Genomic DNA, 20,442 nt, shown 5'->3' with positions numbered 1-20,442 from the left:
CACACTTACCACTCATCCCCTCCAAACCCACACTCATCAACTCACACCCCAACCATCTCACACTCACCAACTCATACCCCATCCAACTATCCAGCTCACTCTCACCAACTCAACCCCGTCAAACTCACACTCACCAAATCACACTCACCAACTCACCCCCATCGAACTCACACTCACCAACTCACACTCACCAACTCACCCCCTATCTAATTCACACCCAGCAACTCACCAACTCACACCCCCTCCAACTCACACACCCCAACTCACACTCACCAACGCACTCCCACATCCAACTCACACCCCATCCAAATCACACTCATCAACTCACACCCCATCCAACTCACACTCACCAACTCACACTCACCAACCCACTTCCTCATCCAACTCACACTCACCAACTCACACTCACCAACACACATGCCCATCCAACTCACACTCCCCAACTCACACCCACCCAACTGAGGACCACCCCAAGCTCACAACGCCCAATTTGTCACACCCCTAATTCTCACTCATCCACCTCACAACCCCCAAACCCACCTCTCAGTGCAGCCCCTCCAGTTCATGCCCCTATCGCTCGCCCCCTCGCCCCCAGTAGATGGCCCTCCCCTCTCACACAGTACAGCTCACCCACCCACCTTGCACATACACCCACCCACATTGCCCACACAACCACCCACCTTGCCCATACACCCACCCACCTTGCCCACACACCCACCCACCTTGCCCATACACCCACCCACTCTGCCCACTCTACCCACCCACTCTGCCCATACACCCACCCACTCTGCCCACTCACCCACCCACTCTGCCCATACACCCACCCACTCTGCCCACTCACCCACCCACTCTGCCCATACACCCACCCACTCTGCCCACTCACCCACCCACTCTGCCCATACACCCACCCACTCTGCCCACTCACCCAACCACTCTGCCCACACACCCACCCACCTTGCCCACACACCCACCCACCATGCCCACTCACCCACCCACCCTGCCCTCTCACCCACCCACCCTGCCCACTCACACACCAACCTTCCCACACACCCACCTTGCCCACTCACCCACCCACTCTGCCCACACACCCACCCTGCCCACACACCCACCCACCCTGCCCACACACCCACCCACCCTTCCCACTCATGCACCCGCCATGCCCACTCACCCACCCAACCTGCCCACTCACCCACCCACCCTGCCCACTCACCCACCCACTCAGCCCACTCACCCACCCACCCTGCCCACTCATGCACCCACCCTGCCCACTCACCCACCCACCCTGCCCACTCACCCACCTAGCCCACTCACCCACCCACTCTGCCCACTCACCCACCCACCTTGCCCACACACCCACCCACCTTGCCCACTCACCCACCCACCTTGCCCACACACCCACCCACCCTGCCCTCTCACCCACCCTGCCCACCCACCCACTCTGCCCACTCACCCACCCACCCTGCCCACTCACGCACCCACCCTGCCCACTCACGCACCCACCCTGCCCACTCACCCACCTTGCCCACTCACCCACCCACTCTGCCCACTCACCCACCCACCTTGCCCACACACCCACCCACCTTGCCCACTCACCCACCCACCTTGCCCACACACCCACCCACCCTGCCCTCTCACCCACCCACCCTGCCCACTCACCCACCCATCCTGCCCACTCACCCACCTTGCCCACTCACCCACCCACTCTGCCCACTCACCCACCCACATTGCCCACACACCCACCCACCTTGCCCACTCACCCACCCACCTTGCCCACACACCCACCCACCCTGCCCTCTCACCCACCCACCCTGCCCACTCACCCACCCACCCTGCCCACTCACCCACCTTGCCCACTCACCCACCCACTCTGCCCACTCACCCACCCACCTTGCCCACACACCCACCCACCTTGCCCACTCACTCACCCACCTTGCCCACACACCCACCCAGCCTGCCCACTCACCCACCCACTCTGCCCACTCACCCACCCACCTTGCCCACACACCCACCCACCTTGCCCACTCACTCACCCACCTTGCCCACACACCCACCCAGCCTGCCCACTCACCCACCCACTCTGCCCACTCACCCACCCACTCTGCCCACTCACCCACCTTGCCCACTCACACACCCACTCTGCCCACTCAACCACCCACCTTGCCCACACACCCACCCACCCTGCCCACACACCCACCCACCCTGCCCACTCACCCACCAACCTTCCCACACACCCACCCAACCTGCCCACTCACCCACCCACCCTGCCCACACACCCACCCACCCTGCCCTCTCACCCACCCACCCTGCCCACACACCCACCCACCCTGCCCACACACCCACCCACCCACCCTGCCCACACACCCACCCACTCTGCCCACTCACCCACCAACCTTCCCACACACCCACCCACCCTGCCCACTCACCCACCAACCTTCCCACACACCCACCCACCCTGCCCACTCACCCACCAACCTTCCCACACACCCACACACCCTGCCCTCTCACCCACCCACCCTGCCCACTCACCCACCCACCCTGCCCACTCACCCACCAACCTTCCCACACACCCACACACCCTGCCCTCTCACCCACCCACCCTGCCCACACACCCACCCACCCTGCCCACACACCCACCAACCTTCCCACACACCCACCCACCCTGCCCACTCACCCACCCACCCTGCCCACTCACCCACCCTGCCCACTCACCCACCCACCCTGCCCACTCACCCACCCACTCTACCCACTCACCCACCCACCCTGCCCACTCACCCACCCACCCTGCCCACCCACCCACCCACCCTGCCCACCCACCCACCCACCCTGCCCACCCACCCACCCACCCTGCCCACTCACGCACCCATCCTGCCCACTCACCCACCCACCCTGCCCACCCTCCCACCCACCCTGCCCACTCACGCACCCACCCTGCCCACTCACCCACCCACCTGGCCCACTCACGCACCCACTCTGCCCACTCACCCACCCACTCTGCACACACACACACCCTGCCCACTCACCCACCCACCCTGCCCACTCACCCACCCACTCTGCCCACTCACCCACCCACTCTACCCACACACCCACCTTGCCCACACACCCACCCACCCTGCCCACTCACCCACCCACCTTGCCCACCCACCTACCCACTCTGCCCACACACCCACCTTGCCCACACACCCACCCACCCTGCCCACACACCCACCCACCTTGCCCACCCACCTACCCACTCTGCCCACACACCCACCTTGCCCACACACCCACCCACCCTGCCCACTCACCCACCCACTCTGCCCACTCACCCACCCACTCTGCCCACTCACACACCTTGCCCACTCACCCACCCACTCTGCCCACTCACCCACCCACCTTGTCCACACTCCCACCCACCCTGCCCACACACCCACCTTGCCCACTCACCCACCCACTCTGCCCACACACCCGCCCACCCTGCCCACTCACCCACCCACCCTACCCACACACACACCCACCCTACCCACACACACACCCACTCTGCCCACTCACCCATCCTGCCCACACACCCACCTTGCCCACTCACCCACCAACCTTGCCCACTCACCCACCCACCTTGCCCACTCACCCACCCACTCTGCCCACTCACCCACCCACCCTACCCACACACCCACCTTGCCCACTCACCCACCCACTCTGCCCACACCCGCCCACCCTGCCCACCCACCCACCCACCCTGCCCTCTCACCCACCCACCCTGCCCACACACCCACGCACTCTGCCCACGCACCCACCCTGCCCACTCACCCACCAACCTTCCCACACACCCACCTTGCCCACTCACCCACCCACCCTGCCCACTCACCCACCAACCTTCCCACACACCCGCCCACCCTGCCCACTCACCCACCCACCCTGCCCACACACCCACCCACCCTGCCCTCTCACCCACCCACCCTGCCCACACACCCACCCACCCTGCGCACTCACCCACCAACCTTCCCACACACCCACCCTGCCCACACACCCACCCACCCTGCCCTCTCACCCACCCACCCTGCCCACACCCACCCACCCTGCCCTCTCACCCACCCACCCTGCCCACATACCCACCCACTCTGCCCACTCACCCACCAACCTTCCCACGCACCCACCCACCCTGCCCACTCACCCACCAACCTTCCCACACACCCACCCACCCTGCCCACTCACCCACCAACCTTCCCACACACCCACACACCCTGCCCTCTCACCCACCCACCCTGCCCACTCACCCACCCACCCTGCCCTCTCACCCACCCACCCTGCCCACTCACCCACCCACCCTGCCCACTCACCCACCAACCTTCCCACTCACCCACCCACCCTGCCCTCTCGCCCACCCACCCTGCCCACACACCCACCCACCCACCTTGCCCACTCACCCACCAACCTTCCCACACACCCACCCACCCTGCCCACTCACCCACCCACTCTGCCCACACACCCACCCACCCTGCCCACTCACCCACCCTGCCCACTCACCCACCCACCCTGCCCACTCACCCACCCACTCTGCCCACTCACCCACCCACCCTGCCCACTCACCCACCCACTCTGCCCACTCACCCACCCACTCTGCCCACTCACCCACCCACCCTGCCCACTCACCCACCCACCCACCCTGCCCACTCACCCACCCACCCTGCCCACTCACCCACCCACCCTGCCCACTCACCCACCCACCCTGCCCACACACCCACCCACCCTGCCCACACACCCACCCACCCTGCCCACACACCCACCCACCCTGCCCACTCACCCACCCACCCTGCCCACTCACGCACCCACTCTGCCCACTCACCCACCCACTCTGCCCACCCACCCACCCTGCCCACTCACCCACCCACCCTGCCCACTCACCCACCCACTCTGCCCACACACCCACCTTGCCCACACACCCACCCACCCTGCCCACTCATGCACCCACCCTGCCCATTCACCCACCCACCCCACCCACTCTGCCCACTCTGCCCACTCACGCACCCACCCTGCCCACTCACGCACCCACCCTGCCCACTCACCCACCCACCCTGCCCACTCACCCACCCACTCTGCCCACTCACGTACCGACCCTGCCCACTCACCCACCCACCCTGCCCACTCACGTACCGACCCTGCCCACTCACCCACCCACCTTCCCACACACCCACACACCCTGCCCACTCACCCACCTTGCCCAGTCACCCACCCACCCTGCCCACTCACCCACCCACCTTCCCACACACCCACACACCCTGCCCACACACCCACCTTGCCCACTCACCCACCTTGCCCACTCACGCACCCACCCTGCCCACTCACCCAACCTGCCCACACACCCACCCACCCTGCCCACTCACCCACCCACTCTGCCCACTCACCCACCCTGCCCACTCACCCACCCTGCCCACACACCCACCACCCTGCCCACACACCCACCCACCCTACCCACATGCCCACCCACTCTGCCCACTCACCCACCCACCCTGCCCACTCACCCACCCTGCCCACTCAGCCACCCACACTGCCCACACACCCTGCCCACACACCCACCCACCCTGCCCACTCACCCACACTGCCCACACACCCACCCACTCTGCCCACTCACCCACCCTGCCCACTCACCCACCCTGCCCACTCACCCACCCTGCCCACACACCCACCCTGCCCACATACCCACCCACCCTGCCCACTCACCCACCCTGCCCACACACCCACCCACCCTGCCCACACACCCACCCACCCTGCCCACACACCCACCCACCCTGCCCACACACCCACCCACCCTGCACACTCACCCGCCACAATGAACAGAGCTCCTCCAGCCGTCGCAATCTTGGCTTTCACGATGGGGTCGGTGTTACCCAATAAGGTGCACTGCAGGCCAAACAGGGTGATGATGGCAGCAAAAAATCCCATCAGTATGGAGATGATCATTAGGGCCTGGGAGGCACGCACATAATCTGGAGACATCAAAATCAGGCTGAGAATCCAGAGCTCAATTCAGCCCAGGATCATCGCGAACACAGAGGCCAATGCCCATCGTTCCCCACACCCAGCGCCCAATCAGAGTGACACACAAATACCCAGCACCCAATCAGAGTAACACACAGATACCCAGCGCCCAATCAGAGTAACACACAGGTACCCAGCGCCCAATCAGAGTGACACACAGATACCCAGCGCCCAATCAGAGTAACACACAGATACCCAGCACCCAATCAGAGTAACACACAGATACCCAGCGCCCAATCAGATTGACACACAGAAACCCAACGCCCAATCAGAGTAACAGACAGATACCCAGCACCCAATCAGATTGACACACAGATAACCACCACCCAATCAGATCAATGCACAGATACACAGCGCCCAATCAGAGTAACACACAGATACCCAGCACCCAATCAGATTGACACACAGATAACCACCACCCAATCAGATCAATGCACAGATACCCAGCACCCAATCAGAGTAACACACAGATACCCAGCGCCCAATCAGATTGACACACAGATACCCAACGCCCAATCAGAGTAACAGACAGATACCCAGCACCCAATCAGATTGACACACAGATAACCACCACCCAATCAGATCAATGCACAGATACCCAGCACCCAATCAGAGTAACACACAGATACCCAGCGCCCAATCAGATTGACACACAGATACCCAACGCCCAATCAGAGTAACAGACAGATACCCAGCGCCCAATCAGATTGACACACAGATATCCAGCGCCCAATCAGATTGACACGCAGATACCCAGCGCCCAATCATATCAACACACAGATACCCAGCGCCCAATCAGATCATTGCTCAGATACCCAGCGCCCAATCAGATCAACACACAGATATCCAGCGCCCAATCATATCAACACACAGATACCCAGCGCCCAATCAGATCATTGCTCAGATACCCAGCGCCCAATCAGATCAACACACAGATATCCAGCGCCCAATCATATCAACACACAGATACCCAGCGCCCAATCAGATCATTGCTCAGATACCCAGCGCCCAATCAGATTGACACACAGATACCCAGCGCCCAATCAGATCATTGCTCAGATACCCAGCGCCCAATCAGATTGACACACAGATACCCAGCGCCCAATCAGATTGACACACAGATACCCAGCACCCAATCATATCAACACCCAGATACGCAGCGCCCAATCAGATTGACACACTGATACCCAGCGCCCAATCAGATTGACACACAGATACCCAGCGCCCAATCAGATTGACACACAGATACCCAGCGCCCAATCAGATTGACACACAGATACCCAGCGCCCAATCAGATTGACACACAGATACCCAGCGCCCAATCAGATTGACACACAGATACCCAGCGCCCAATCATATCAACACCCAAATACCCAGCGCCCAATCAAATTAACACACAGATACCGAGCGCCCAATCTTATCAACACACAGATATCCAGCGCCCAATCATATCAACACACAGATACCCAGCGCCCAATCAGATTGACACACAGATGCCCAGTGCCCAATCAGATGAACACACGGATGCCCAGTGCCCAATCAGATTAAGCCATGATGTGGAGGTGCCGGCGTTGGACGGGGTGAGCACAGTAAGAAGTCTTACAACACCAGGTTGAAGTCAAACAGGTTTGTTTCAAACACTCGCTTTCGGAGCACTGCGCAATTGCTTCACAGTGTCAGAGTCCCAAGTTCGATTCCCGGCTTGGGTCACTGTCTGTGCGGAGTCAGCACGTTCCCCCCATGTGTGCGTGGGTTTCCTCCGGGTGCTCCGGTTTCCTCCCACAGTCCAAAGATGTGCAGGTTAGGTGGATTGGCCGTGATAAATTGCCCTTAGTGTTGGGTGGGGTTACTGGGTTATGGGGATAGGGTGGAGGTGTTGGCCTTGGGTAGGGTGCTCTTTCAAAGAGCCGGTGCAGACTCGATGGGACGAATGGCCTCCTTCTGCACTGTAAATTCTTTGATCTATGATACCCAGCGCCCAATCAGATTGACACACGGATACCCAGCGCCCAATCAGATTGACACACGGATACCCAGCGCCCAATCAGATTGACACACAGATACCCAGCGCCCAATCAGATTGACACACAGATATCCAGCGCCCAATCAGAATGACACACAGATATCCAGCGCCCAATCAGATCAACGCACAGATGCCCAGCACCCAATCAGATTAACACACAGATACCCAGCACCCAATCAGATCAACACACAGATACCCAGCGCCCAATCAGATTGACACACAGATACCCAGCGCCCAATCAGATTGACACACAGATACCCAGCGCCCAATCAGATTGACACACAGATACCCAGCGCCCAATCAGATTAACACACAGATACCCAGCGCCCAATCAGATTAACACACAGATACCCAGCGCCCAATCAGATTGACACACAGATACCCAGCGCCCAATCAGATCAACACACAGATACCCAGCGCCCAATCAGATTGACACACAGATACCCAGCGCCCAATCAGATTGACACACAGATACCCAGTGCCCAATCAGATTGACACACAGATATCCAGCGCCCAATCAGATTGACACACAGATACCCAGCGCCCAATCAGATTGACACACATATACCCAGCACCCAATCAGGTCAACACACAGATACCCAGTGCCCAATCAGATTGACACACAGATACCCAGCGCCCAATCAGATTGACACACAGATACCCAGCGCCCAATCAGATTGACACACATATACCCAGCACCCAATCAGGTCAACACACAGATACCCAGTGCCCAATCAGATTGACACACAGATATCCAGCGCCCAATCAGATTGACACACAGATACCCAGTGCCCAATCAGATTGACACACAGATATCCAGCGCCCAATCAGATTGACACACAGATACCCAGCGCCCAATCAGATTGACACACAGATACCCAGCGCCCAATCAGATTGACACACATATACCCAGCGCCCAATCAGATTGACACACAGATATCCAGCGCCCAATCAGATTGACACACAGATACCCAGCGCCCAATCAGATTGACACACATATACCCAGCGCCCAATCAGATTGACACACATATACCCAGCACCCAATCAGGTCAACACACAGATACCCAGTGCCCAATCAGATTGACACACAGATACCCAGCGCCCAATCAGATTGACACACAGATACCCAGCTCCCAATCATATCATAGAATTTACAGTGCAGAAGGAGGCCATTCGGCCCATCGAGTCTGCACCGGCTCTTGGAAAGAGCACCCTACCCAAGGCCAACACCTCCACCCTATCCCCGTAACCCAGTAACCCCACCCAACACTAAGGGCAATTGTGGACACTAAGGGCAATTTAACATGGCAAATCCACCTAACCTGCACAACTTTGGACTGTAGGAGGAAACCGGAGCACCCGGAGGAAACCCACGCACACACTGGAAGGATGCGCAGACTCCGCACAGACAGTGACCCAAGCCGGAATCGAACCTGGGACCCTGGAGCTGTGAAGCAATTGTGCTTTCCACAATGCTACCCTGCTGCCCATATCAACACACAGATACTCAGCGCCCAATCAGATGAACACACAGATACCAGCGCCCAATCATATCAACACACAGATACTCAGCGCCCAATCAGATCAATGCACAGATACCCAGCGCCCAATCAGATTGACACACAGATACCCAGCGCCCAATCAGATCAACACACAGATACCCAGCGCCCAATCAGATGAACACACAGATACCCAGCGCCCAATCAGAGTAACACACAGATACCCAGCGCCCAATCAGAGTAACACACAGATACACAGCGCCCAATCAGATCAACACACACAGATATACAGCGCCCAATCAGATCAACACACAGATACCCAGTGTCCAATCAGATCAACACACAGATACCAGCTTTGAGAAAACGCCGGAAAAGTCTTTAAGGATTGAGCTGCTCTTTCTGGGGGTGGCTGAGGGTGGCAACGTTGGCAAGGAGATTGAAAGTTCCCACGTGGAACAACAACAGAATGGCCCCCAAAAGGTTGATTAAATTGAAAGAGGATTTGTAAACCAGACTGGGAAATTTGAAATCAAGACATTGCTGGACTGGGAGCTACCGTGATTCAGCTAGCAGAGGGCCGAGGGGCGAATGGAATGTGCTGTGAGGAAGGTCACAGGTAGCAGCGTTTTGGATGGTCATAAGGTTAGCTCGGATAGAATGTGGGATGGCACTGTAAATAGCCACAGGCACAAAGACACGAACGAGGTGCTCAAGCAACAGAACAAAGATGCTATGGTGGTAAAAATAGGGAATCTTAAGGACGGTGTGAGAATATGTGGGTCAAGGCTCACCATAGGATCAAATACTAGGCCGGCCACGTTGTGATAGCGTCAGACAAGTGCCAGAAAATAGAACATAGAACATTACAGCGCAGTACAGGCCCTTCGGCCCTCGATGTTGCGCCGACCCGTGAAACCGCTCTAAAGCCCATCTACACTATTCCCTTATCGTCCATATGTCTATCCAATGACCATTTGAATGCCCTTAGTGTTGGTGTGTCCACTACTGTTGCAGGCAGGGCATTCCACGCCCTCACTACTCTCTGAGTAAAGAACCTACCTCTGACATCTGTCCTATATCTATCTCCCCTCAATTTAAAGCTATGTCCCCTCGTGCTAGACTTCACCATCCGAGGAAAAAGGCTCTCACTGTCCACCCTATCCAATCCTCTGATCAACTTGTATGCCTCAATTAAGTCACCTCTTAACCTTCTTCTCTCTAATGAAAACAGCCTCAAGTCCCTCAGCCTTTCCTCATAAGATCGTCCCTCCATACCAGGCAACATTCTGGTAAATCTCCTCTGCACCCTTTCCAATGCTTCCACATCCTTCCTGTAATGCGGCGACCAGAATTGCACGCAATAATCCAAATGCGGCCGCACCAGAGTTTTGTACAGCTGCAACATGACCTCATGGCTCCGAAACTCAATCCCTCGACCAATAAAGCTAACACACCGTACACCTTCTTAACAACCCTCTCAACCTGGGTGGCAACTTTCAGGGATCTATGTACATGGACACCGAGATCTCTCTGCTCATCCACACTGCCAAGAATCTTACCATTAGCCCAGTACTCTGTCTTCCTGTTATTCCTTCCAAAATGAATCACCTCACACTTTTCTGCATTAAACTCCATTTGCCACCTCTCAGCCCAGCGCTGCAGTTTATCTATGTCCCTCTGTAACTTGTAACATCCTTGCGCACTGTCCACAACTCCACCAACTTTAGTGTCATCTGCAGATTTGCTCACCCATCCTTCTACACCCTCCTCCAGGTCATTTATAAAAATGACAAACAGCAATGGCCCCAAAACAGATCCTTGTGGTACACCACTAGTAACTGGACTCCAGTCTGAACATTTCCCATCAACCACCACCCTTTGTCTTCTTCCAGCTAGCCAACTTCTGATCCAAACTGCTAAATCTCCCTGAATCTATGCCTCCATATTTTCTGCAGTAGCCTACCACGGGGAACCTTATCAAACGCTTTACTGAAATCCATATACACCACATCAACTGCGTTACCCTCATCCACCTGTTTGGTCACCTTCTCAAAGAACTCAATAAGGTTTGTGAGGCACGACCTACCCTTCACAAAACCGTGTTGACTGTCTTTAATCAAATTATTCCTTTCCAGATAATTATACATCCTATCTCTTATAAATCTTTCCAAGGTTTTGCACACAACAAAAGTAAGGCTCACTGGTCTATAGTTACCGGGGTTGCTCTACTCCCCTTCTTGAACAAGGGGACAACATTTGCTATCCTCCAGTCTTCTGGCACTATTCCTGTAGACAAAGATGACTTAAAGATCAAAGCCAAAGGCTCAGCAATCTCCTCCCTAGCTTCCCAGAGAATCCTAGGTTAAGTCCCATCCGGCCCAGGGGACTTATCGATTGTCACACTTTCCAGAATTGCTAACACCTCCTCCTTATGAACCTCAAGCCCTTCTAGTCTAGTAGCCTGAATCTCAGTATTCTCCTCGACAACATTGTCTTTTTCCTGTGTGAATACTGACGAAAAATATTCATTTAGCACCTCTCCGATCTCCTCGGACTCCAAGCACAACTTCCCACTACTGTCCTTGACTGGCCTTACTCTTACCTGAGTCATTCGTTTATTCCTGACATATCTATAGAAAGCTTTAGGGTTATCCTTGATCCTACCTGCCAAAGACTTCTCATGTCCCCTCCTAGCTCTTCTTAACTCTCTCTTTAGGTCCTTCCTAGCTAACTTGTAACTCTCGAGCGCCCGAACTGAACCTTCATGTCTCATCTTTACATAAGCCTCCTTCTTCCTCTTGACAAGTGTTTCGACTGCTTTAGTAAACCACGGTTCCCTCGCTCGACCACTTCCTCCCTGCCTGACAGGTACATACTTATCAAGGACACGCAGTAGCTGTTCCTTGAACAAGCTCCACATTTCCATTGTGCCCATCCCCTGCAGTTTTCCTCTCCATCCGATGCATCCTAAGTCTTGCCTCATCGCATCATAATTGCCTTTCCCCCAGATATAACTCTTGCCCTGAAAGCATCACGAAAGTAAATGTCACCGAATTGTGGTCACTATCACCAAAGTGCTCACCTACCTCCAAATCTAACACCTGTCCTGGTTCATTGGCACTGTATTCTCTAAGAGTGGAAATGCACAGACCCAGTCAATATTTGAGAACCGATCAGGCTGGTGGTTGATGGGAAGAGGATTAAAGGAGGGCCTTTAATTAAATTCGAGGGCCGTAGGGGCTGTACTGCGCTGTAATGGTCTATGTTCTATGGATATAACCGGATACTGATATCTGGAGGTACAAGTTGAATGATTCTCACATTCGCCTTACCTTCAGATCTTTGCCTCATAACCTGTGGACACTCTTTCATTCACGCCGGGAAATCTCAAAGCCTGAGGCCGGCGGTGGACAGAGTGTAAATATTTATTCTGTTTTGATCATTTGAAGTTGACGATGGTTCGAGTCACGTATGAATGGGTCGGCGTATTCTACAACTCGCTGTGAAATATTCGCCGTGCGTTAAATATATTTAATCTTATTCGTGGGCTCAGGGTTAGTGAACGAGCCTGATTTGCTCTTGCGGCTCACTGAGATGAAGGAGGTCCACTCTCGTGACCCACTCACTCACTGAAGTTACCCATCACTGCTCTCGCTCGTGATCCTGGGAACGCTGAAGGTTGCTGCCAATCAGCTCAGCGGAACCTTCACTGATATCCCTCATTACCCTCACTATCATTAAATGATTGCATTACAGTCGACTCGTACAGCATGTCCTGAGATGCTACACAGTAATACTGTGGCATTTTATTGCATGATATGATCGGATTTTATTACGAGTTGGTGATAATTTGATGGTCTTATCAGAGGCTGATCATTCTCCTGTCTGGCAATTCCGATTTATCGCAGGAATTCAATCCGATATGGAATAAACTCTCAGATAACCGCTGGACATTGCTGTCGACAGCACGGAGCAGCTATTAGACCAACATTCGGGATACTTGACGAGCGCTTTATTGTATGCTGGCCGTGGTACCGCTGTCCGTAGGGCTTCTGCCAGGGCCGGGGGAGTAGCGGGGGGTGGCCTGTGGGGACAGGGTGGACGGGCACGGGGGCATCATTGACGCATCCGGCAAGGCAGCCGTGCAGCTGACTACCCACTGTGACCTTAGTGCCACGGGTCCTACGGGTGTCCCCCTCAGACCACCACCCCCCCTAGGTGCCCTCTGACCCCAGCCGCCGACCCACCAATGGGGGGGCGCTCCAGCACAACCAGTGCCACCTTGTTGGCTGGGATGAGTGTGTGCGCGCGGGCGGGAGTGAAGTGTGTCGGTGCGGCTGCAGCTTGTCGATCGCGGACCCGCCGAATCCCGCTGCGGTCCCACAATCGGCGAGGATTCGGCGCCATCTTTGTCATTGTAAAATGTCCTGGGCGTGTTTTTTGGAGACAGTGTGAAGGCCTCATCTCGCAAATACTCCGATACTCCTGCTCTTCACTCACAATAGTTCATTCCCCATGTTATTGTGTATGAATATTTCCTGTTTAATTGGGCATGATATGTAAACAGGTCAGACTGTAATCAACCTCTTGGCCCGTGTATCATTTCAGTTGTAACATGGGAAGTTCGAGATTTAAATAACCATATTGAAGAACTGTACAATGTATTCAAGCACAGTAGCACGGTGGTTAGCACAATTGCTTCACAGCTCCCAGGGTCGCAGGGTCGATTCCCGGCTTGGGTCACTGTCTGTGCGGAGTCTGCACGTCCTCCCCGTGTGTGCGTGGGTTTCCTCCGGGTGCTCCGGTTTCCTCCCACAGTCCAAAGATGTGCAGGTTAGGTGGATTGGCCGTGATAAATTGCCCTTAGTGTCCAAAATTGCCCTTAGTGTTGGGTTGGGTGGGGTTACTGGGTTATGGGGATAGGGTGAAGGTGTGGACCTTGGGTAGGGTGCTCTTTCCAAGAGCCGGTGCAGACTCGATGGGCCGAATGGCCTCCTTCTGCACGGTAAATTCTATGAAGCGTGAAATGTTGTTGTGATGCGACACAGGGGTCGGGCAATCACCATCTCCGACAAGAGAGGATCCAACCCTTTGGCATTCGATGGCGTTATTTTCGCTGAATCGCCCACAATCAACATCCTGGGGGTTACCATTGATCAGAAACTGAACTGGACCCAGTCACATAAATACTGTGGCTACCAGGGCAGGTCAGAGGCTGGGAATCCTGCGGAGAGGAACTCACCTCCTGACCCCCTCAAAGCCTGTCCACCATCTACACGGCACAAGTCAGGAGTGTGAGGGAATACTCTCCACTTGCCTGGATGAGCACAGCTCCAACAACACTCAAGAAGCTCGACACCATCCAGGACAAAGCAGCCCCGCTTGATTGCTCCCCTTCCACAAACATTCCTCCCCCCCCCCCCCCCCCCACCGACGCACAGTGGCAGCCGTGTGTCCCATCTACAAGATGCACTGCAGCAACTCACCAAGGCTCCTTGGGCAGCACCTTCCAAATCCACGGCCTCTACCATCTAGGGGCTGGCTTAGCACAGGGCTAAATAGCTGGCTTTTAAAGCAGACCAAGGCAGGCCAGCAGCACGGTTCAATTCCCGTACCAGCCTCCCCGAACGGGCGCCGGAATGTGGCGACTAGGGGCTTTTCACGGTAACTTCATTCGACGCCTACTTGTGACAATAAGCGATTTTCATTTCATTTCATCTATGACAAAGAATCATCGGACTCAAAACGTTATCTCTTATCTCTCCCTACAGATGCTGCCGGACCTGCTGAGATTTTCCAGCAGTTTCTCTTTCACATCTACCATCTAGAGGGACAAGGGCAGCAGATACCTGGGAACCCCACCGCCTGGAGGTTCCCCTCCGAGTCACTCACGGCCCGGACTTGGAAATATATCGGCCGTTCCTTCACTGTCGCTGGGTCAATATCCTGGGACGCCCTCCCTAACAGCACAGTGGGTATACCTGCACCCTAGTTCAGGTCTGGGAGGGGCAGCCTCACTGCTCTCTCTCGCTGACCTGGGGCAGGCAGCGCTGAGATTCCTGACGTCAGGTCAGAGTCGCCGTGTTTACACCAGGACTGTTGTGGTCCTCTTTCCGTGGCTTCAGGGTTACCGCCGGGGAAAAAAGTCAATAAATCCCCAAATATAAAACACACTCCAGCTTGGAGTTGGATTTGTTATTCCACTGCTGCTTGGAAAGTTTCGTCAGCTAATCTCGGCGCTATCTCAGCACAGCTTCAAAGTTCACACATTAAAGCCCCGTTGTAGCACCCACGAGGCCGATAAGAGACAGACTGTGATCTGAGCATTGATCCATCCCAAGGGAGGTCATCGAGAACATTCCGTTTGCTTCATTCACCCCCACCCGAGCCAACATTCATTGCTCAACCCGGATTTGATGTCGGAAGGTACTGGGTGAGCTGCATTCCTCAATCTGCAGCAGCTGGGGGTGTAGGTACAACCACTGTGCTGTTAGGGAGGGAGTGTCCAGTTACAGACCCGTAGCTAAACCCCACAGTGTCCAGTTACTGACCCCAGTTATCCCCCACACTATCCAGTTACTGTCCCCAGTTATACCCCACACTGTCCAGTTACTGAACCCAGTTATACCCCACACTGTCCAGTTACTGACCCCAGTTATACCCCACACTATCCAGTTACTGACCCCAGTTATACCCCACACTGTCCAGTTACTGACCCCAGTTATACCCCACACTGTCCAGTTACTGACCCCAGTTATACCCCACACTATCCAGTTACTGTCCCCAGTTATACCCCACACTGTCCAGTTACTGACCCCAGTTATACCCCACACTGTCCAGTTACTGACTCCAGTTATACCCCACACTGTCCAGTTACTGTCCCCAGTTATACCCCACACTGTCCAGTTACTGACCCCAGTTATACCCCACACTGTCCAGTTACTGACCCCAGTTATCCCCCACACTATCCAGTTACTGTCCCCAGTTATACCCCATACTGTCCAGTTACTGAACCCAGTTATACCCCACACTGTCCAGTTACTGATCCCAGTTATACCCCACACTGTCCAGTTACTGAACCCAGTTATACCCCACACTGTCCAGTTACTGACTCCAGTTATACCCCACACTGTCCAGTTACTGAATCCAGTTATACCCCACACTGTCCAGTTACTGACCCCAGTTATACCCCACACTGTCCAGTTACTGATCCCAGTTATACCCCACACTGTCCAGTTACTGACCCCAGTTACACCCCACACTGTCCAGTTACTGACTCCAGTTATACCCCACACTGTCCAGTTACTGAATCCAGTTATACCCCACACTGTCCAGTTACTGACCCCAGTTATCCCCCACACTATCCAGTTACTGTCCCCTGTTATACCACACACTGTCCAGTTACTGACCCCAGTTATACCCCACACTGTCCAGTTACTAACCCCAGTTATACCCCACACTGTCCAGTTACTGACTCCAGTTATACCCCACACTGTCCAGTTACTGTCCCCTGTTATACCCCACACTGTCCAGTTACTGAACCCAGTTATACCCCACACTGTCCAGTTACTGACCCCAGTTATACCCCACACTGTCCAGTTACTGACTCCAGTTATACCCCACACTGTCCAATTACTGAATCCAGTTATACCCCACACTGTCCAGTTACTGACCCCAGATATACCCCACACTGTCCAGTTACTGACTCCAGTTATACCCCACACTGTCCAGTTACTGACCCCAGTTATACCCCACACTGTCCAGTTACTGAATCCAGTTATACCCCACACTGTCCAGTTACTGACCCCAGTTATACCCCACACTGTCCAGTTACTGACCCCAGTTATACCCCACACTGTCCAGTTACCGATCCCAGTTATACCCCACACTGTCCAGTTACTGATCCCAGTTATACCCCACACTGTCCAGTTACTGACTCCAGTTATACCCCACACTGTCCAGTTACTGACCCCAGTTATACCCCACACTGTCCAGTTACTGACTCCAGTTATACCCCACACTATCCAGTTACTGATCCCAGTTATACCCCACACTGTCCAGTTACTGACTCCAGTTATACCCCACACTGTCCAGTTACTGAATCCAGTTATACCCCACACTGTCCAGTTACTGACCCCAGTTATACCCCACACTGTCCAGTTACTGACTCCAGTTATACCCCACACTGTCCAGTTACTGACCCCAGTTATACCCCACACTGTCCAGTTACTGACTCCAGTTATACCCCACACTGTCCAGTTACTGACCCCAGTTATACCCCACACTGTCCAGTTACTGACTCCAGTTATACCCCACACTGTCCAGTTACTGACCCCAGTTATACCCCACACTGTCCAGTTACTGACCCCAGTTATACCCCACACTGTCCAGTTACTGACTCCAGTTATACCCCACACTGTCCAGTTCCTGTCCCCTGTTATACCCCATACTGTCCAGTTACTGAACCCAGTTATACCCCACACTGTCCAGTTACTGATCCCAGTTATACCCCACACTGTCCAGTTACTGAACCCAGTTATACCCCACACTGTCCAGTTACTGACTCCAGTTATACCCCACACTGTCCAGTTACTGAATCCAGTTATACCCCACACTGTCCAGTTACTGACCCCAGTTATACCCCACACTGTCCAGTTACTGATCCCAGTTATACCCCACACTGTCCAGTTACTGACCCCAGTTATACCCCACACTGTCCAGTTACTGACTCCAGTTATACCCCACACTGTCCAGTTACTGAATCCAGTTATACCCCACACTGTCCAGTTACTGACCCCAGTTATACCCCACACTGTCCAGTTATTGACCCCAGTTATACCCCACACTGTCCAGTTACTGACCCCAGTTATACCCCACACTGTCCAGTTACTGACCCCAGTTATACCCCACACTGTCGAGTTACTGACTCCAGTTATACCCCACACTATCCAGTTACTGACCCCAGTTATACCCCACACTGTCCAGTTACTGACTCCAGTTATACCCCACACTGTCCAGTTACTGTCCCCAGTTATACCCCACACTGTCCAGTTACTGACCCCAGTTATATCCTACACTATCCAGTTACTGTCCCCAGTTATACCCCACACTGTCCAGTTACTAATCCCAGTTATACCCCACACTGTCCAGTTACTGACCCCAGTTATACCCCACACTGTCCAGTTACTGATCCCAGTTATACCACAAACTGTCCAGTTACTGACTCTAGTTATACCCCAAACTGTCCAGTTACTGATCCCAGTTATACCCCACACTGTCCAGTTACTGATCCCAGTTATACCCCACACTGTCCAGTTACTGACTCCAGTTATATCCCACACTGTCCAGTTACTGGCCCCAGTTATACCCCACACTGTCCAGTTACTGATCCCAGTTAAACCCCACACTGTCCAGTTACTGACTCCTGTTATACCACACACTGTCCAGTTACCGATTCCAGTTATACCCCACACTGTCCAGTTACTGACCCCAGTTATACCCCACACTGTCCAGTTACTGACTCCAGTTATACCACACACTGTCCAGTTACTGATCCCAGTTATACCCCACACTGTCCAGTTACTGATCCCAGTTATACCCCACACTGTCCAGTTACTGACTCCAGTTATATCCCACACTGTCCAGTTACTGGCCCCAGTTATACCCCACACTGTCCAGTTACTGACCCCAGTTATACCCCACACTGTCCAGTTACTGACCCCAGTTATACCCCACACTGTCCAGTTACTGATCCCAGTTAAACCCCACACTGTCCAGTTACTGACTCCAGTTATACCACACACTGTCCAGTTACCGATTCCAGTTATACCCCACACTGTCCAGTTACTGACCCCAGTTAAACCCCACACTGTCCAGTTACTGACTCCAGTTATACCACACACTGTCCAGTTACCGATTCCAGTTATACCCCACACTGTCCAGTTACTGATCCCAGTTATACCCCACACTGTCCAGTTACTGACTCCAGTTATACCCCACACTGTCCAGTTACTGACCCCAGTTATACCCCACACTGTCCAGTTACTGATCTCAGTTATACCCCACACTGTCCAGTTACTGACCCCAGTTATACCCCACACTGTCCAGTTACTGACTCCAGTTATACCCCACACTGTCCAGTTACTGACTCCAGTTATACCCCACACTGTCCAGTTACTGATCCCAGTTATACCCCACACTGTCCAGTTACTGACCCCAGTTATACCCCACACTGTCCAGTTACTGACCCCAGTTATACCCCACACTGTCCAGTTACTGACTCCAGTTATACCCCACACAGTTCAGTTACTGACTCCAGTTATACCCCACACTGTCCAGTTACTGACCCCAGTTATACCCCACACTGTCCAGTTACTGATCCCAGTTATACCCCACACTGTCCAGTTACTGACCCCAGTTATACCCCACACTGTCCAGTTACTGATCCCAGTTATACCCCACACTGTCCAGTTACCGATCCCAGTTATACCCCACACTGTCCAGTTACTGATCCCAGTTATACCCCACACTGTCCAGTTACTGACTCCAGTTATACCCCACACTGTCCAGTTACTGACCCCAGTTATTCCCCACACTGTGCAGTTACTGACCCCAGTTATACCCCACACTGTCCAGTTACTGATCCCAGTTATACCCCACACTGTCCAGTTACTGACCCCAGTTATACCCCACACTGTCCAGTTACAGACCCCAGTTATACCCCACACTGTCCAGTTACTGACTCCAGTTATACCCCACACTGTCCAGTTACTGAACCCAGTTATACCCCACACTGTCCAGTTACTGACCCCAGTTATACCCCACACTGTCCAGTTGCTGACTCTTGTTATACCCCACACTGTCCAGTTACTGACCCAAGTTATGCCCCACACTGTCCAGTTACTGATCCCA

General features: G+C 54.5%; 1 protein-coding gene across 2 annotated transcripts in view; it reads right to left on the bottom strand.

The window, feature by feature from the left end:
* The window catches only part of cldn15a (claudin 15a), a 223,035-nt gene that overhangs the window by 17,009 nt on the left and 185,584 nt on the right, over window positions 1-20,442 (bottom strand). For both annotated transcript variants that reach the window (XM_072493474.1, XM_072493475.1), the window contains exon 2: window positions 5,793-5,957. In XM_072493474.1, coding sequence (XP_072349575.1) covers window positions 5,793-5,957 — 165 coding nt within the window. The remainder of the gene's footprint in view (window positions 1-5,792; window positions 5,958-20,442) is intronic.

This window comes from Scyliorhinus torazame, chromosome 31 (assembly GCF_047496885.1).
Source record: "Scyliorhinus torazame isolate Kashiwa2021f chromosome 31, sScyTor2.1, whole genome shotgun sequence".
Classification (NCBI taxonomy): domain Eukaryota; kingdom Metazoa; phylum Chordata; class Chondrichthyes; order Carcharhiniformes; family Scyliorhinidae; genus Scyliorhinus; species Scyliorhinus torazame.
This window is presented reverse-complemented; position numbering and strand designations above follow the sequence as displayed.